General features: G+C 37.8%; 1 protein-coding gene across 1 annotated transcript; it reads left to right on the forward strand.

The window, feature by feature from the left end:
- The first annotated feature begins 1,586 nt into the window (after positions 1-1,586).
- Positions 1,587-2,186, forward strand: LOC127135915 (uncharacterized). The gene has a single exon (XM_051062538.1). It carries the CDS (start codon positions 1,587-1,589, stop codon positions 2,184-2,186), a length of 600 nt encoding a protein of 199 aa, XP_050918495.1.
- The last annotated feature ends 19,558 nt before the right edge of the window (positions 2,187-21,744 follow it).

Below are 21,744 nucleotides of genomic sequence, written 5' to 3' on the forward strand. Positions count from 1 at the left end.
AAATAGTACACTTGCTATTTTCTCGATCAAGTTTTTGGCGTCGTTGCCGGAGACTGCCAAAATATAAAGTTTAATTTTAAATTCAATTAAAATTTTGTTGCTCTGCAATAAAATTATTTTCCTGTCATTTATAATTTACTAATTTGTGTATGTGAGGAGAACCCTCAGTTGAATTTCTTTTTGACGCAGAGATCGAGAGAACCTTTCACCGAAGACGCAGAAATAAAAGAGTGGATTCCAAATAAGAAAGTATCTCTGATCACTCAGAAGTCAAAGAACCAATGGCTGAAGTTCCTCCAATTCCACCTCTTTCACCTTCGGAAAGACTCCTAGGTGACTATGGAGGTGCAAACGCACCGGGTGGTCGACTGACAATTGTCAACCAACCGGTGAATGTGACGAATTTTCAACTACATCCTAGCATAATCAATCAATTGGAAAGAAAACCTTTCACCGGAAAGGTTAATGAAGATGCCAACAAACACTTGCAAAGATTTCTGACCATGAGCATCACCTTGAAAATTGATGGTCACAGTGATGAAGCAAAGAAATTAAGAATGTTCTCGTTCACCTTAGTTGAAGATGTGGAATAGTGGTTCTACTATCTTCCAGCCGAAAGTATCACATCATGGGAAGAGATGGAAACTGCATTCTTAAATTAGTACTTTCTAGCATCAGTATTCCTGAGAAAAAGGTATGAAATCCTTAATTTTAAACAGAAGGATGGTGAATCATTGGGAGACGCCTACAAAATATTCAAAAGGGTCTTAGTAGCATGTCCAACTCATAGTATGGATCAGACCGAACAAATGCAGATGTTCGTTAATGGGATGAAAATAAAAACAAAATAGTTGATTGATACAGCAGCCGGTGGCTCAACAAATTTCTCAACAGCCACTGGTATTAAAAGGAATATTGAAGCCATAACTGCCAATGAGCATCTAGAATTATATGACAGGTGTACTAGTCAGCCAGAGGGGGTGATTGATCTCAAATTAGAGACAAATAAAATCCGTCTGGAAGACACAGTTGCTGCGAAGTAGACAAGAAGTTGAAAGCTATGAATATAGGTACTCAACAGATAGCTCAGGTCTAGCCGGCCCAGGCTAGCACTTGTGAAATTTATAATGGACCTCATCACACGGTCTATTGCTTTGCTACCCCCTAACAATTGAAGAGATCAAATTCTTGAAGCAGAATAATCCTTACTCTAACACGTACAACCCAGGTTGGAAGAACCATCCAAATTTCTCCTGGAAAGATCAGAGAGGGAATGTTCCGCAACAAGGTACAAGGCAATATCAGACTCAATATCAACAACATCAACAACAACAGACACCTAAAAAGGCTAAATGGGAAATCTCCATTGAAAAATTAGCCGCCCACAACATGCAGTTGTAAGAAGAAACAAGGACTAACCAGAAAAACACCACAGCCTCCATCAAAAATCTCGAAGTCCAAATGGGTCAGATAGCACAACAGTTAGCTTCAAATTCTCAAACCCCGGTACCCTACCTAGTGGTACGGTAACAAATCCGAGGGAACATAACACTGTTAATATTGTCGTAACCCGAAGTGGAAAGTCAATGGAGGAAAACAGTATGGAAAAAGATGGATTGTTAGAAGTGGATTTAAAAATCAAGGAAACCAAGGACCAAGATGAAAAAGTGATACTACCACCTGTCAAGGAGAAAGAAAAGGTTCCAAAACCAGTCATCAAACTCCCTTACCCTCCAAGACAGAAAAAGAAAGATCAACATGAGAATTTTTTTGAGAAGTTCCTGGAAATGTTCAAAAAGCTGGAAATAAACATCCCTTTTTCTGAGGCATTAGAACAAATGCCAATATATGCCAAGTTCATGAAAGAAATCATCTCCAAGAAGCATTCCACTGATATGGACCCGATCATCCTAACTGAAACATGTAGTGCCATTCTCCAAGGCATGAAAATCCCAGTGAAAAAGAAAGCCAGGGGGTCGGTTACTATTCCATGCACTATTGGTGATAGAAAATTCAAGAAGGCTCTGATTAACTTAGGAGCAAGTGTAAACCTGATGCCACTATCCGTCTATAAAAAATTAGGCATTGACACTGTTCAAGATACTCGAATGACACTTCAGTTTGCGGATCGCTCGGTTAGGCAACCCTATGGGATTGTGGAAGACGTTCTTGTAAAAATTGACTAGTTTGTTTTCCCAGCTGAATTCGTCATTCTGGAAATGCCTAAAGATGAGGAGATTCCTCTCATATTGGGCAGACCATTCTTAGAAATAGGACGGTGGATGATAGACATCGAGGAAGGAACAATGACCCTCAAAGTCTATGATGAAGAGCTAAAAATAGATGTGAGGAACACAATGCAATACAAAGATGATATTGGCACAAGCCACACTATAGAGGTGATAGATCAAGCAATTGCTCAAGAAATTGAAAGGCGTAGACCCCAGTCACCACTAGAACGGGTCTTAAGTCTATCAATTTTTGAAAGTGATGAAGATGAAGGAGAGTCTGAGGTGCTCGCTATGATGGAAAAACAACCTGAATGGATTAGATCTAGAACACACCGATGGGAAGATTTAAGACCACCACCACCATCAGATGTCACTGAAGAACCAAAAACAGAGGTGAATCTGAAGGAGTTACTGTTGCACCCCAAAATTTGCCCTCTATTTTTAACTCTAACCAATTTTTTGTTTCACATTCATTTGCATCATCTTCATAGCATAACATTTTTTTCTGTCTTAATATTAGCCGGAATAATTTCTCGGAATTTACAAACAGACTGGTCTAATTAACTTTTTAACTGTGCCTAAAATTAGTCAACGAAAAAAATGTCAAGTTTAAGTTTGCAAATGTCGGTAACATTAATCTGCGGTTCACGTGGTTTAATTTGACATGCTAAAAATATGTTTACGACTATTTTTGGTCATATGTTGATCAGTCTGAGCAGTTTAAACGGTCATAATTTTTATTTCAAAATCCGACCAAACGCTGTATTTTTCCGAGTCATTTATTTCGCGCTGATTATTTTGACGTGTTCATTTTATTTTTTCGAGTATTTTGGTGCCCGACTTTTTTTTTTTTTGAGTCTATTTATTTTTATATTGGGTCTAGAATAAATAAATAGGTTAATTAGTTTTTATTTTAATTTTAACTATTTTAATTATTTAACTTTATTCAGTTTTTAATTTAATATTGGGTTTCAAAATAAACTTAGGCCCATTATCATTAACCTAATTTGTTCCTATATATATTTACTAGCATGACTGATAGAAGGAGGCGGAAAGACAGAACAAAAAAGAGAAACTGAGAGTGGCTGATCTATATTATCGTACACACAGTTTGGTAATAGTATATATATATATATATATATTTCTATTTTATGTTATAATTTGATTATGTTTTTGGATCGGATCGTGTCAATACGCCGTTTTCACATATACGTGTATGAGGCGTGACATTTGTGTTATCCGATCCAGTTGCGATGATCGCAATTTTGCGCTAGCAACGCCGTTGTTTTTTTTAATTCATATTTTTTTTTATATATACATATATTTAGATCTGTACATTTTTTCATAACTAACTACCCTGATTTTTCCTAAACCCTGACAATTTCGCCACAAACTCTAAATTTCAAACCTAAAACTTTAACCGTGTTGTTTCCTCTAAACCATAAACCTTTTCTTAAACCTTAACAAACCTTATTATTATTTCCTATTTTCGCTCATATTTATGTTATTCATACACGGTAACTGCTTCGCCCTTGTAATATTTTAAGTTTTAACTTGTAATATTTTCAGTTTACTTTTCGCCATCTTTATTATGTAACTGCACCAAAGCGTTGTAATAATTAGGGTTTTATTTTCTGCCATTGATTTTCTGCCATTTTATTTTTCTGCCATTTAAATTCCTGCCATTGATCCTATATTAACTGCGTGGTTTAGTAATGTAGGGCATGAAAACCTACTAAATTAATTATTTAATATTTTTCTATAACCTTTATATTTTTTTTGTAAATAAATAATAAATACTAACTATTTTAATAAAAAAATTTTATTACTTACTTATAATAATAAATCCTTATATATTTTGTAAATAAAATCTAATTGACCATTTTTCTAATTGAATAATAATAATAAACCTATTAATCTAATAATTTGATATTTTCTATAACCTTTATTTATTTTGTAAATAACAAACTTAATATTTTTCATATAACTCTTTTATTTTATAATTTGTACATTAATATATTTTAAATTCTTTTATTATTACTAATTTATTTTAAACTCATATTTTTCTAATAACTTCTAAAAAGATCTAACTTGTTTAACCTAAAATAATTTCTTTTAAAATTCTAACCTTTTTATTATCACTTTATTATTATTGTTATTTTATTATTGCTTTATTACCATTGTTTATTTATTATTTTATTATTATTTGCTTTTATCTATTCTATTTTTGCTTCATTATTTTCCTTATTTTAATTTTGTTTTATTTATAATATTAGGAACAAATGTATAGGTTGTAAATTTATTCTTTCTCGCCTGATTATTATGTATCTGTCCCATAGCCATGTAATAGTTTAGGAATTTATTTTTCTTGCTTTTATTTTTGTAAATATTTATTGCGTGGTTAGTAATTTAGGGAGTGCAAAAAACTAACTGTAAATAATTGAACTTAGAAAATTAAATTCAAGACAAATATCTGAAAAATAACACTCACACACGTAAGTCGATCTTTGATCGCCATCTGTACTTCCTAGGGTATTCCTCTTGGTTGCCTTCTTTAAATGGTCAAGTCCCTCGAAAATAGGGGTGTCTTAAGCAAAGTCCCTTCAAACAGAAAAATCATCAAGTCCCTATAAACTTAAAAGATCAAGTCCCTACGAGGTTGCCTACGATATAATGATCTTGTCCCTTCGGTAAATATGATGATAGTCCCTACGAGTTGCTAAAGACACCCCTTATGTTGCCTTCATTGACCATACGATGACCCTACGCCCGTCCCTTAAACACATCCAAGGTAATGACTACCTATTCCTTAATAATAGGGACAGTCTTACCATTGAAAGAATATAAGAGAACACGAAAGACTTAATCTAGGGTAGGTATCTCATAGTTACTTGCTCACACTTTTCAAAATTACTTTTACACCTCACAATTTCTAAACTAGGCTTTGTATACACCCATACGAGGGTCATTACAAAGTACTTAAAGAAATTTTTCTAATCACACACTACACTCTTGCAAACAAACAAAGTGAGCTAAGTAACTAAGAGCCCATGGATAACCATGGATATAAAGGGTGTTAATACCTTCCCTTTGTATAACCTACCCCCCGAACTCAAAATCTTTTTAAGGTCTTTCCTGTTCTTTTATGTCCTTTCCTTTTGGATAAAATAAAAGTCGGTGGCGACTCTTGCTATCTGCAACATTTAACTAAAGTCAGTTCTCCCACCATGTTACAGAACTGGCAACTCTGCTGGGGATTTAATAAAAGAGGGGTACCCTTAGGAATTAGATCACTTTAAAATTGTTTGCCTTGTTTGCTTTATACTTATCTGTTGGGTGCTCTTATGTGTGAAAGACCCTAACCCGAATCTAGTGTACCTTAGGTAAATGGCAATAGACCAAGGAAACTGTACGGCGTATATCGATATGGTTGATCTGGTGGCCATAGTTAGTGTGACTTCTTGGTTGGTGCTTATGTTCCTTAAGCAAGTTGAGGATAATATGAGGCTGCCATATGTTGTCAATACACTAACTGACTTTTAGAACCCTAGTCATCCCATCTTGGCCTTTAGAAAGTAGTGAGATAATCGGCTTTGGTGAAGACTGAAGTTGGTTGATACTCGATACTACACTCATTGAGATCCTAAACTTGGAGGGTTTTGGTTGGCAAGTAAGTTGCCTACTGAACGACCACCCTTGTGAAGGATCAATGATTTTGAGACCCCTTAGAACCTGGTTACTTTTGTAGGACAGGATGAATCAACTAAACTTCAGGGGAGGGTACTTACCTTTAAACCTCATGCAAGCCTTCAAACCTAGGGCTATTGTGTGACTTGTTTGTGTGTGCCACATGTTTGTGATTGAGCATAACATCATAGCATCATCATGCATCATAAGCATAGCATTTTCACTAACCATTTCAAGGACCAAAGGATTTTTCTTTGTTCTTTGTTGCAGGTCATGGCTTCTGCTCGTAGGAATACTATCCGGATCAACTTTGTAGGAGTACCTCCTAAGCTTAAGGAATTGGTCTCTCAAGTTTCTGAAAACTCCCAGTTCATCAAGAGGCATGGTCACCTACTGGATCTAGTCACTTCAGGGTTCAATGAAGACATGATGAGTGTCCTGTTTCAGTTCTTTGACCCTAAACATCATTGTTTCACATTTCCCGACTATCAGCTGGTTCCTACAATGGAAGAGTTCTCCAAGCTTCTGGGTATACCTATTCTTGATCAAAAACCCTTCACAGGCTTGGAAAAAGAGCCTAAACCTGAAGTCATTGTTGCAGCCTTACATTTAAAGAAATCAGACATTGTCCTAGAAACAAGGAGTGGAGTTAAGGGTATTCTTGCTAAGGTATTGGTGGAGAAAGCTCAAGTATTCCTGAAGGCTATGAGTTATGATGCTTTTGAGGAGATCTTAGCCCTATTGATTTATGGCTTAGTACTGTTCCCCAATCCAGACCAGTTCATAGACGTACACGCCATCAACATATTTCTGACTCGCAATCCAGTGCCTACATTACTTGGAGACATCTTACACTCTCTTCATACCCGTACTACGAAGGCACGAGGAACTCTGATGTGTTGCATACCTCTATTATCTAGGTGGTTTATTTCTCACCTTCCTCGATCAGTGATGAAGAATGAACAAGGGTTCAGGTGGTCCAAGAGGATTATGTCACTTTCTCATTCAGATATTCATTGGTGCTCTAGATCTATGGAGAATGTTACCATCATTGACCGTTGTGGGGAGTTCCCTAATGTGCCACTCCTTGGCATAAGAGGGGGCATTACCTACAACCCTTCTTTAGCTCTACGTCAGTTTGGTTATGCTCGGACTGATGGTCCTCATGACATGCTTATTCATGGTATTGTGTTCGACTACGACAACGATCTTCAAGGTTACCGTCAAAGGTTCATACGAGCATGGGGTAAAGTGAACAAGGTTGACAGCAAGACTCTGGAACCCAAGTACACTATTCCTATGGAACCATATCTCAGATGGGTACGATCTCGTGCTCAGACTCTTATGATGCCATATCCTGCTATCCTGCCAGTTACCATGGAGCCTGTTGCTGAAGGAGATACTTCTTACATCATTCTTCATCCAGACATGCCCACTGACATGGAAGAGTTACAGAGGTCCTGGATCCAGTTGAAGGAGCAAAGAGATACTTTTGAGACTCATTACAAGGCAAGTCAGGAAAGAATCCTGGAGCTAACAAAACAACTTCACGAGGAGCGGAATCTCAACTCATACCTCAACACAAAGAGGAAACGTCCATGGGAGACTTAAAACCCCATTTTTTGTATTCATTTCATTTTTATTGTAAGCCCAAGGGGCAAACAAGTTTATTACTAATAAAAGTTTACTTTTTGGTGGTTTAAACAAATTTAAATCCTACGGTCCTTGAAAACATTGCATAAGCATCTACATACCATATTATTGCATCACAAGTTTCTTATGAACAGGTATCTTATCTTCTCGCTGTTTATTTCAGCAGAAATGGCTCTTGAACAGACTGTCAAGATCACTTCCAAGGGTCCTATCAAAATTACTGTTGAAGGCCTGGTGAAGACTGTTGCTGAAGTTAGAGTGCCTCCCATGATTATTACCACTTCTGGCCCTATTCCTTATACTTCTGATAAAGCTATACCCTGGAATTACGGTTCTGATGTTTATATCCATGGTGTTAAGCAGGAACCTTTGACTGATACACCTGTTACTGATGATAACCTTGATGTTGATAATATTGCTGGATCTAGTAAGATCACCAGAAGTGGAAGAATTTTCTCTCCTCCAACTACCTCAAAAAATACAGTTCTTCCAACTACTACCTCCACTTCTGAGCCAAGTATTGATGCTCGAGGCAAAGGTCCTGTGGTTGAACCTGTGCAAGCTGAAGCACCGACTGCTGAAAATCTCTCTAAACAGATGGAAGAAGTGCTGAAGATCATTCATAAGAGTGATTATGATGTTGTTGACCAGTTGGGGCATACTCCCTCCAAAATTTCCATGTTGTCTTTGTTGCTGTGTTCTGAGGCTCATGCTAAAGCCTTGATCAAATTCTTAAGGACTGCTCATGTACCAAATGAAATTTCTGTGGATCAATTTGAAAATTGTGTTGCACATCTGACTTATGATAATGGGTTAGGTTTTTCTGATGCTGACTTGACTCCTGCCAAAAGAAACCATAACAGAGCTTTACATATCTCCATTGAATGTAGGGGCAATACCTTGTCTCATGTGTTGATAGACAATGGCTCTTCATTGAATGTACTTCCCAAAGAGGTTCTGAACAAGCTCAGTCCTGAAGATGCTGTGTTAAGATCAAGTAATATAGTGGTGAGAGCCTTTGATGGTTCAAGAAGAGTGGTGCATGGAGAAATAGATCTCCCGACCAAAGTAGGCTCTCAAGTCTTCGATTCTACCTTCTATGTAATGGATATTCGTCCTGCGTACTCTTGTTTGCTTGGGCGCCCCTGGATCCACGGGGCAGGTGCTGTGACCTCCACTCTACATCACAAGTTGAGATATCCGATGAAGGGAAAGATTGTAACTGTTTATGGAGAGGAAGAATATATGGTCAGTCATGTGAATACATTTAAGTATGTTGAAGTGGAAGGTGAATATGTTGAGACTCCTTGCCAGACATTTGAAGTAGTTCCTTGGGTCGTTCCCGCTACTGAAGCTCCTCCTGTGGTTAAAAGAGTTCCTGTGGTTACCAGAGTACCTCCTACAATGGCTTCCCTCAAAGATGCTAGAGCTGTGGTTGAAGAAGGTGGTTGTACTATTTGGGGTCAGCTTCCCGACATTCCTTACAAGTCTGACAAGTTTGGTTTGGGTTTCACTGCAGAGTCCCAGAAGGCTGTTCGTCGTGCTCGTGCTGTTCGTATCACCAATCCAGGGAACATGAAAGATCAAATCAATGTTGTGGGTGACTATAATGAAGACTACAATCTGGATAACTGGATTTTTCCTACTGTGGGTGATGGGCTCAACAATTGGAAGACTGAAGACGTTATTCCTATCTCCTTTAGTCAGGAGTAAATACTATTACTGCGTTGTTATTTTTAAGCCTTGTGCCTTACCCGGGGCACAATGGTATGCTTGTTTCGGGATGTCATTTCATTTGCATACTTCATTCAATAAAAATCAATGGACGTTTCGTTTTCGTAAATATTGGGCTCTTTGTTTTTCTTTTATTTTATTTTCATCAGCTATGTGTTCTTACACACACCCACATCACTAAAATGCAGATCCTCATCCACCCTGGATCCTGTTGATAACAGTTCTACTATTGCCAATTATAATTTCGAGAATCCGATCTATCAAGCTGAAGATGGAAAGGATGAAGATTGTGAAGTACCTGTAGAGCTTGCTAGGTTATTACAACAAGAAGAGAAAGTTACACAGCCGCATGAGGAATCAATTGAGGTTGTAAATCTGGGTACTGAAGTAGACAAGAAAGAAGTCAAAATAGGAGCAGGCTTGGAAAACAGTGTCAAAGAAAGATTGAGTCGGATGTTACGTGACTATGTAGAGGTTTTCGCTGGAAAAATCAAGAGATGATATGGAATGATGAATGTCAAGAAGCTTTTGACAAAATAAAAAAGTATCTCCAAGAACCTATAAATCTGATGCCACCAGTTGAAGGAAGACCTCTAATCATGTATTTGACCGTGTTAGAAAATTCAATAGGGTGTGTGTTGGGGCAACATGACGAGTCTGGTCGAAAAGAGCATGCAATATACTACCTTAGCAAAAGGTACCGACTGTGAAACAAGATACTCCCAGCTCGAGAAAGCTTGCTATGCTTTGGCTTAGGCTGCTCGCCGACTAAGACAGTATATGTTGAATCATACCACTTTATTGATTTCTAAGATGGATCTTATCAAATATACATCTGAGAAACCTGCTCTCTCCGGAAGAACAACAAGATGATTGCTGAACTCTGCACGCAGTTCAAAATAAAACACCATAACTCTTCTCCGTACCGGCCAAAGATGAATGGCGCCGTGGAGGCTGCTAATAAGAATATTAAGAAGATCATACAAAAGATGACAGTAACATACAAAGACTGGCATGAGATGTTACCCTTTGCTCTTCATGGTTATCGCACTTCAGTGCGCACTTTGACAGGGGCAACTCCTTTCTCTTTGGTCTACGGAATGGAAGCCGTGTTACCAGTGGAAGTTCAGATTCCCTCTCTAAGAATCATGAAAGAGGCAGGTTTAGACGAGGATGAATGGATTCAGACTCGACTCGACCAGATAAATTTGATTGATGAGAAGAGGTTGGCAGCTGTTTGTCATGGTCAGATGTACCAGAAACGGATGATCAAAGCTTTCAATAAGAAGGTTAAGCCAAAGGTATATCAGGCTGGTGACTTGGTAATCAAGCGTATCATACTACCACAGGGTGATCCTAGGGGCAAGTGGACTCCTACATATGAAGGACCATTTGTGGTCAAAAGAGTATTCTCAGGAGGTGCCATGATGCTTGCTACTATGGATGGTGAAGACTTTCCACAGCCTGTAAACGCAGACATAGTTAAAAAATACTACGCATAAAAAGAGACCCGCTAGGTTGACTGGCCTAGGCAAAAATAAGGGCATCCCGGCAAACCAAAAGGGTTCGGGCAAAAATTAGGGATATATAAAAAAAATGTACACCCGGCAAGTCGAAAACCTGACAAGGCGGCTTGGACAAAAAAGGGTATCCCGGTGGATTGAAAACCTGAAAGGGCAATCCAGGCAAAAGTTAGGGATTAAAGCGTATGACTATGTCTCGTTTGGATCACTCATGTAACTTCAACTGATGGTGCTACCTAAATCAAGTTCAAACAGATAAAGATCAATCCAATCGTTTCTGTCTCAACAGCAGAAGATGAGATATTTGAAGATAATGGCAATAGTAGAATTGAAACTCAATAGGATCATTTTTCACATAGCTGTTTTCTTTGTTTTATAAAAAATTTACGACGAATTCCTCTTACTAGGATTTCTGTCTCCTTGTACAAACTTGCCTATGTATAGGTCACTTTGTGATATAAATAAAATTTCATTTTTGAATCCAGATTTACTTTTACTCTATTTACATAAGCGAAAACGTCCATTAGTTGTGTTTGAATGTATGTATGCTTTTGAATACGATTGATGTTTACCAGAAATGCATAAAATGCAGTAATAGTATTTACTAAGGACGAACGAGGGTAGTAGTTCAACGAAGCTTCGCCGGTTCATCCCCACTACAAATCCCCAGTAGAGCAAATCTATCTTTATAGATGCTTCGAATTACGTCTCCCCTTGAATTTATGTCCATCTCTTTTATCCTCAGTCGGGATACTCAAGAAATTATTCCTTCAATAGAAGTACGACGAACGAATACGGGAAGTGACAAATACTATACTATCAAACAAGACGGGAACGAGTTCCTCATATTCTTCAGCAACGAATCGGGATTTATTTTCCCTAGCCAGCAGTTGTTATACAAAGATATCCGGACGCTTCAGGCCGCATGATTCATACATACATCATTTACATCATACCATAGCATATCCATAAGTGCATAATACATTTACTTAGATGCACCATGCCATGCATGCATACATATTGCATAAACTAACCTTTTCCTTGCAGGATGGTTATATACAGATAAAATACTATCAACAATTCACAACAGGTCAGAAACGATCTATACGAAGATCTAGTGCTGATACTTAATCATTACTCAAGGTGTCCTTGGATAGTAGGCAAACGATCTATACGAAGATCTAGTGCTGATACTTAATCATTACTCAAGGTGTCCTTGGATAGTAGGCAAACGGTCTATACGAAGATCTATTCCCTAGTCCAGGATGTTTTCAGGAGAGTTAATCCTGATACTCTTTTGTCCTCGAATAGTAGGCAAACGGTCTATACGAAGATCTATTCCCTAGTCCATGATATTTTCAGGAGATTTCATCCTGATATTCTTTTGTCCTCGGATAGTAGGCAAACGGTCTATACGAAGATCTATTCCCTAGTCCAGGATATTTTCAGAAGATTTAATCCTGATATTCTTTTGTTCTTGGATAGTAGGCAAACGGTCTATACGAAGATCTATTCCCTAATCCAGGATATTTCCAGAAGAGATAATCATCACGAAGATTTATTTCTACTGGTCTATTCAACAATTCAAAACAGTTCAGAGACGATCTATACGAAGGTCTAGTGCTGATACTTAATTCAGAAAGAAATCGCCACGAAGATTTGGTTCTGACACTTAAATTAAAAGTATGTTCTTAGATACGATTCAGAGACGGCCTATACGAAGACCTAGTACTGATATCCAGTATCAACATCAAGATATTATCACCTCCTGATATTATGGATGGCATCTATAAGCCCATCTTCAGTTCTTCCAAGTGGCATCTTCAAGCCCACTTAAGCATATACAACCAGTCATCAGTGTTACTTTACGCACCGACGAGTGCAAATTTTTGGGCTTTTGTGTTCAATCCCCTTCAACCTTCCAAGTCACGAATGGCACACCGGCCAATCTAACTCCTCAGGTTTCAGAAAATTGAACAGGGACAGCTGTTGCACCCAAAAATTTGCCCTCTATTTTTAACTCTAACCAATTTTTTGTTTCACATTCATTTGCATCATCTTCATAGCATAACATTTTTTTCTGTCTTAATATTAGCCGGAATAATTTCTCGGAATTTACAAACAGACTGGTCAAATTAACTTTTTAACTGTGCCTAAAATTAGTCAACGAAAAAATGTCAAGTTTAAGTTTGCAAATATCGGTAACATTAATCTACGGTTCACGTGGTTTAATTTGACATGCTAAAAATATTTTTACGACTATTTTTGGTCATATGTTGATCAGTCTGAGCAGTTTAAACGGTCATAATTTTTATTTCAAAATCCGACCAAACACTGTATTTTTCCGAGTCATTTATTTCGCGCTGATTATTTTGACGTGTTCATTTTATTTTTTCGAGTATTTTGGTGCCCGACTTTTTTTTTTTTGAGTCTATTTATTTTTATATTGGGTCTAGAATAAATAAATAGGTTAATTAGTTTTTATTTTAATTTTAACTATTTTAATTATTTAACTTTATTCAGTTTTTAATTTAATATTGGGTTTCAAAATAAACTTAGGCCCATTATCATTAACCTAATTTGTTCCTATATATATTTACTAGCATGACTAATAGAAGGAGGCGGAAAGACAGAACAAAAAAGAGAAACTGAGAGTGGCTGATCTATACTATCGTACACACAGTTTGGTAATAGTTTATATATATATATATATATATATATATATATATTTCTATTTTATGTTATAATTTGATTATGTTTTCGGATCGGATCGTGTCAATACGCCGTTTTCACATATACGTGTATGAGGCGTGACATTTGTGTTATCCGATCCAGTCGCGATGATCGCAATTTTGCGCTAGCAACGCCGTTGTTTTTTTTAATTCATTTTTTTTTATATATACATATATTTAGATCTGCATATTTTTTCATAACTAACTACCCTGATTTTTCCTAAACCCTGACAATTTCGCCACAAACTCTAAATTTCAAACCTAAAACTTTAACCGTGTTGTTTCCTCTAAACCATAAACCTTTTCTTAAACCTTAACAAACCTTATTATTATTTCCTATTTTCGCTTATATTTATGTTATTCATACACTGTAACTACTTCGCCCTTGTAATATTTTAAGTTTTAACTTGTAATATTTTCAGTTTTACTTTTCGCCATCTTTATTATGTAACTGCACCAAAGCGTTGTAATAATTAGGATTTTATTTTCTGCCATTGATTTTCTGCCATTTTATTTTTCTGCCATTTATTTTTCTGCCATTTAAATTCCTGCCATTGATCCTATATTAACTGCGTGGTTTAGTAATGTAGGGCGTGAAAACCTACTAAATTAATTATTTAATATTTTTCTATAACCTTTATATTTTTTTTGTAAATAAATAATAAATACTAACTATTTTAATAATTTTTTTTATTACTTACTTATAATAATAAATCCTTATATATTTTGTAAATAAAATCTAATTGACCATTTTTCTAATTGAATAATAATAATAAACCTATTAATCTAATAATTTGATATTTTCTATAACCTTTATTTATTTTGTAAATAACAAACTTAATATTTTTCATATAACTCTTTTATTTTATAATTTGTACATTAATATATTTTAAATTCTTTTATTATTACTAATTTATTTTAAACTCATATTTTTCTAATAACTTCTAAAAAGATCTAACTTGTTTAACCTAAAATAATTTCTTTTAAAATTCTAACCTTTTTATTATCACTTTATTATTATTGTTATTTTATTATTGCTTTATTACCATTGTTTATTTATTATTTTATTATTATTTGCTTTTATCTATTCTATTTTTGCTTCATTATTTTCCTTATTTTAATTTTGTTTTATTTATAATATTAGGAACAAATGTATAGGTTGTAAATTTATTCTTTCTCGCCTGATTATTATGTATCTGTCCCATAGCCATGTAATAGTTTAGGAATTTATTTTTCTTGCTTTTATTTTTGTAAATATTTATTGCGTGGTTAGTAATTTAGGGAGTGCAAAAAACTAACTGTAAATAATTGAACTTAGAAAATTAAATTCAAGACAAATATCTGAAAAATAACACTCACACACGTAAGTCGATCTTTGATCGCCATCTGTACTTCCTAGGGTATTCCTCTTGGTTGCCTTCTTTAAATGGTCAAGTCCCTCGAAAATAGGGGTGTCTTAAGCAAAGTCCCTTCAAACAGAAAAATCATCAAGTCCCTATAAACTTAAAAGATCAAGTCCCTACGAGGTTGCCTACGATATAATGATCTTGTCCCTTCGGTAAATATGATGATAGTCCCTACGAGTTGCTAAAGACACCCCTTATGTTGCCTTCATTGACCATACGATGACCCTACGCCCGTCCCTTAAACACATCCAAGGTAATGACTACCTATTCCTTAATAATAGGGACAGTCTTACCATTGAAAGAATATAAGAGAACACGAAAGACTTAATCTAGGGTAGGTATCTCATAGTTACTTGCTCACACTTTTCAAAATTACTTTTACACCTCACAATTTCTAAACTAGGCTTTGTATACACCCATACGAGGGTCATTACAAAGTACTTAAAGAAATTTTTCTAATCACACACTACACTCTTGCAAACAAACAAAGTGAGCTAAGTAACTAAGAGCCAATGGATAACCATGGATATAAAGGGTGCTAATACCTTCCCTTTGTATAACCTACCCCCCGAACTCAAAATCTTTTTAAGGTCTTTCCTGTTCTTTTATGTCCTTTCCTTTTGGATAAAATAAAAGTCGGTGGCGACTCTTGCTATCTGCAACATTTAACTAAAGCCAGTTCTCCCACCGTGTTACAGTTACCAACAAATCTGAAGTATGTATTTCTGGACACTAAAAAAAAATGCCAAGCTATTATCAATGCCAGTCTACAAAGTATCCAAGAAGCAGAACTCATTCAAGTGCTAAAAAAATACAAAGGCGCAATCGGATGGGCAATTGAGGACTTGAAAGGTATAAGCCCGACCGTTTGCATGCATAAAATCTTAATGGAAGATGATCACAAACCGGTGGTGCAACCACAACGAAGACTTAACCCAACCATGAAAGAAGTGGTACGCAAAGAAGTTGTAAAATTGTTAGATGCATGCTTAATTTATCCTATTTCCGATAGTTCTTGGGTAAGTCCAATCCATGTGGTACCAAAAAAAGGGGGCACTACGATGATTAAAAATGAGAAGAATGAGTTAATTCCAACCGGAACTGTTACAGGTTGGAGAGTGTGCATAAATTACAGAAGACTAAACGTGGCAACACGAAAGGACCACTTTCCGTTACCATCCATTTATCAAATGCTGGAAAGGTTAGCCAGACACGATTACTATTGTTTCTTAGATGGGTACTCGGGGTACAACCAGATTGCGGTTTCCCCTGAAGATCAAGAGAAGACTGCATTCACATGCCCCTATGGTACTTTCGCTTATAGAAGAATTCCATTTGAGTTGTGCAATGCACCGACCACTTTTCAAAGGTGTATGACATCAATCTTTGCTGACATGCTCGAAAAGCATATGGAAGTATTTATGGATGACTTTTCAGTATTAGGTTTTTCTTTCGATAAACGTTTAACTAACTTGTCACTTGTGTTAGGAAGATACCAGCAAACGAATTTGATCTTGAACTGGGAAAAGTGCCATTTTATGGTACGTGAAGGTATAGTGTTGGGACACAACATCTCCAACCGAGGTATCAAAGTGGACATTGCAAAAGTGGAGGTAATAACTGATTTACCACCTCCGGTAAATGAAAAAGGCATCTGAAGCTTCTTGGGACATGCGGGGTTCTACCGCAGGTTCATAAGAGATTTCTCCAAGATCGCAAAGCCACTAACTAGTCTACTAGTGAAGGATACACCATTCTTATTTGACAAGGAGTGCAGGCAAGCCTTCGAGACTTTGAAGAAGGAACTTGTGTCATCCCCCATAGTTATTGCCCCTGATTGGTCTCTCCCTTTTGAGATAATGTGCGATGCTAGTGATAATGCAGTAGGGGCAGTATTAGAGCAACGAAAGGAGAAGCTCTTGCATGTGATCTATTATGCAAGCCACATATTGAACCCTGCTCAAATGAACTATGCAACCACTGAAAAAGAACTCCTGGCAGTTGTGTACACGTTTGATAAGTTTAGATCATATTTGTTGGGATTAAAGGTAATTGTGTATACTGACCATGCTACTTTAAAATATCTTTTTGCCAAACAGGAATCAAAGCCAAGGCTGCTGCGATGGATCCTACTACTACAAGAGTTCGACCTGGAAACCAGAGATAAAAAAGGTATTGAAAACACTGTTGCTGATCACTTGTCTCGAATGACTCCGATTCAAGAAACAGAAGAAACACACCCCATCAGAGATGAGTTCACCGACGAACGTATCCTAGCCATTACACATATCCCATGGTTCGCAGATTACACGGACTTTGTGGTAGGTGTACTAATACCTGATGACTTTGACTCTAATAGAAGAAAAAAGTTTTTGCATCATTGCAGATTTTATGTGTGGGATGATCCATTCCTTTACAAAAAAGGATTAGATGTCCTAGTAAGGAGATGTGTTACGGAGGAAGAGCAAAGGGACATCCTAAAAGCCTGTCACAACTCAGAATATGGAGGACATTTTAGCGGAGATAGAACCGCAACAAAAGTCCTCCAGTCTGGATTATACTGGCCTACACTGTTCAAAGATGCATAAGAGATGGTAAAAGAGTGCGACAGATGTCAGAGAACAGGAAACATATCCAAGAGAAATCAGATGCCTCAAAATGCCATGTTAGAGGTAGAACTGTTCGATGTGTGGGAAATAGATTTTATGGGACCCTTACCACCGTCCTTTAGAAAGCAATACATTCTGGTCGTGGTTGATTATGTGTCAAAATGGGTGGAAGCAGTAGCACTGCCCACGAATGACGCGAAAGTGGTAATAAATTTCCTCAAAAATTGTATCTTTGCACGATTTGGGGTACCAAGAGCACTGATTAGTGACGAAGGTATCCACTCCTCAACAAGCTGATGGAGAACCTGCTAAGGAAATACAATGTCAAGCATAGAATCGCCACACCGTACCACCCCCAGACTAGTGGACAGGTTGAGGTATCAAATCGGTAGATCAAGCAAATCCTAGAAAAGACAGTTAGCGCCTCATGAAAAGATTGGTCAATCAAGCTAGATGATGCACTCTGGGCATACCGAACATAATTCAAAACCCCAATAGGTATGTCCCCGTATCAACTGGTCTATGGTAAAGCTTGTCATCTGCCGCTCGAACTAGAGCACAGGGCATTTTGGGATACTAAATTTCTCAACTATGATCTGTTCAAAGCGGGTAAATCTCGGATCCTTCAATTACAAGAGCTGGAAGAATTCAGAAATCGAGCATATGAGAATGCCGAGATATACAAAGAGCAAACCAAAACATGGCATGACAGACGCATTCAGAAGAAAGAACTTCAGGAAGGACAACTGGTCTTATTATTTAACTCAAGGTTGAAGTTATTCCCAGGGAAACTAAGGTCAAGATGGTCGGGACCCTTTATGATACGAAAAGTATTTCTGGATGGAGCCGTTGAACTAAGAAATCCCGCAAACGGAGACACGTTCAAGGAGAATGGGCAGAGAGTAAAACCATACCTGCAAGACCAGAAAGGTGGTCTAATAGAAAAAATCCGTCTCACCTAAAAAGACGGAGAACCGTCGAGCCATGCGATGTTAAACACAACGCTTCGTGGGAGGCAACCCACACATTTTAAATCTAATCAGTTATGTATGTTTGTAGGTTTACACAGGAGCTCTACAAGGAGGGAACATCGCGTCAACAAATATCTAAGTCATGAAAAAGGATAATCCACGTGGCCAGAGGTACCGAAGGTTGAACAGGAGAAAAAGCCAAAAAATGGCCAAAAGGGCAGTCTGACACGGCCACCCGTGTCAGCTGACACGAGCCGTGTCAGGAGGGTGAAAAAACAGTGGCCTAACACGGCCACCCGTGTCATGAACACTGAAAGGGAAAGGGAAATTTTGTCAACAGTAGCCTGACACGGGCGCCCGTGTCAGGAGCACTGAAGGAAATATTGAAAATGTGGTGATGGACAGTAGCCTAACACGGTCGTTTCAGGCAGGCGGAATTTTTGAAAATCCAAATTCTGCAGTGGGCCCCACCTATTTACTCCACCTTAACCACACTTTACCCCATTTACCTTATCATTATCATATTTTTTCATTATACTATCATCATTCTCTCTCATCATTATAATCATTCTCACTCTCTTTCTCTTCTAAACCTCACAAACCCCATTAAAACTTACAAACCCCATTACCTCAAAGCTTCCATAACCACCACTTCCACTCTCCTATTGCAAAAACACCCTTCACAAATATTACTCACTCGTCATCCCCGTTCTAACCATGGATTCAGAATTTTCTAATTCCCTATTTCAAATAATTTCTATTTTTGCAGGTCCAAAATGCCCCCGAGGAGAATTCTCACCGGAAAGCAACAACTTGCGGAGATGTCGAGGTCACGGAAGCGACCAAGCCGGAACCCAAATCCACACAACATCGTGTTTGTCAATTTGGAATTAGAAAAGAGGTGCCAAATTCACCAGAAGAGGAACCTCACACCGACAAGGTACATGTGTGAGCATACTCTGAACGTACTAGGGCTCAAAATTGAGGTATACCGGATGTTCCACGTTTTAGGAATGATCGAGTTCATGAACTTGGAAGCACCGACATACGTGCACATCATGCTCAAATCCCCCAGCTTGTTGGAATTCCAACTCGAAAAGAGGTGGATAGACACGACCAGGTATTATTTCGGAACTTTGCGTTTCCGCTTGTTTAATAATTATCATGAATTGTCGGTTGAGGAATTGGCAGGGATACTCCGACTCCCACTGTACGGACCAGGAGCGATCCCAGATGGGTTCTCACCTAAGGATTTATGGATTGCCATAACCGGGAGGACGGATTACACCTCCAAAGGTGCTAAGGCCTCCGGCATCCATAATCCATGTTTCTGGTATGCTCAGAAGGGTTTGGCCTACACCCTGTTTGGAAGAGGCGATAACATAGGGGTAGCTACTCAGAGAGAGCTATTTTATATATACTCGATGGCACAAAACAAATCCAGCAATGTAGCTGCCTTTGCAGCTGACTACCTGGGCAGAGTTGGCCGAGCAGACTCTAGAGGCATCTCAGTGGGTGGCATGATCACCCAAATAGCTGAACATTTCCGGTATCAAGTTGTGTTACTCGAAGACACGCCAATTGCAAGTAAGACCAAAATTGACATGTCCGCTCTAATTCAACAAGGTATGATTGATGTTGCCCCTACTTACTATTATGTGCTTATCCATAAGAGGTTTATTATAGCTCTGTTGGATCCAAACAGAGTTGCTATTACTGAATGTGCCAACTGGTTGTATGTGAGCGCTGACTCCGACGCGGAGGAAGGCCACGACACTGACCATTTTGCTGCAGGTGAGCATTTTGTAGATGACCAGGTGGATGTCACGGAGGCAGAAGAAGAGGAACCCCAAGCACCTCAGGAACAGTTTCTACCACCACATTAGGAACCTACCCAGCAGGAGGCAGGTTCCTCTTCCTGGTCCATTGAGGTCCGAAATAGGTGACTTAAGGACAGAACAACAACGGCAAGGCATTGAGCAAGCCCGACAGGGGGCAATGTTGGATGAGATGAGCAACATGATGCGACAGTTGATGTTGCATTTTCCACAACCACCTCCTCAATTGAGGCTAATGTTTAGTTCAAGTGTGGGGGAGATTTTATGTCTTTTATTGTTATTTTTAGTATTTTGTTATTTTATTTCAGTATGGTGTTATTTTACTTTATTGCATTCTAGATTTAGTTTTTCTGTTTGAAGTTACATTATGCTGCGAGTGTTTCAAGTCTGTGGTGATATTTTGGAAATAGTAATGGTCACGAGTGGGAGTGGATGAAAGGATCACGCCATTTACCATGGCTTATTGTGAAGGATCTCCCCAGGAAGTTGACACTGCTGAAAAAGAAAGATCAGACGCAACGTATACAGCTTAACCAACATAAGTGTCCTGTACATTCCGAAGTAAGGAAGAAGTCGCACCAGGCTAAAGAGTACTGTGGATACTGTCAAAGCTTAACCAAATAGGGTGAGTCATAAAAAGCCAAACACATTGATCATCATGAGCGATATTCAGATTTGTCTTTATCACTCTAAATTTGTGTAGACTCTCTGGGATTGTCACTGCATGATTACACACACTGATGCACATTGTTTGAAATTAACCCCGAGCCTTTCTAGCCATCCTAAATAATTATATCCCTTGTAAACCCCATTTAAGCCTGTATCAATTTGTTTGTTTAAACCCCATAAATGTACCCCTTGACCAAAACACTTCCTTACCCTGTTCAGAGTCATGTTAATACCTTTAAACTGTGTTAACAAGCTAAGTTTAGGGTAAAAACCCCAAAGATTTCCAAACGCCCAAGAAAGTGCGAAAACAAAAAAAAAGTGAAATAGGAAATCATCGAGAGAAAAGGAAAAAAAATTATTATAAATAAACTCGAAGATTCAAAAGAAGCACAAAAAAGGGCACTCGATTGAAAAATAGAAAAAAAAAAAGAGAAAACCGAGCGAAAAAACAAAAGAAACCAACACAGTAGGTAACATTGACTCTGAACCAAAAACCACTTGTTTCCCATTTTTGTTTGAATATCCACACCCTAACCCAAGCCAAGTTACAACCCGAAAGACCTCAAAAGTGTGTGTGTTGGGTGTAGGTGATATGAAAAGAGAGACTATTCAAACTTGCGAGTTGATATTGCATATTCTGAATTAGGAGTGAAAACACTTAACCCCGAGAGAATTGGTGAGAATGTGATAT

This window comes from Lathyrus oleraceus, chromosome 4 (assembly GCF_024323335.1).
Source record: "Lathyrus oleraceus cultivar Zhongwan6 chromosome 4, CAAS_Psat_ZW6_1.0, whole genome shotgun sequence".
Classification (NCBI taxonomy): Eukaryota; Viridiplantae; Streptophyta; class Magnoliopsida; order Fabales; family Fabaceae; genus Lathyrus; species Lathyrus oleraceus.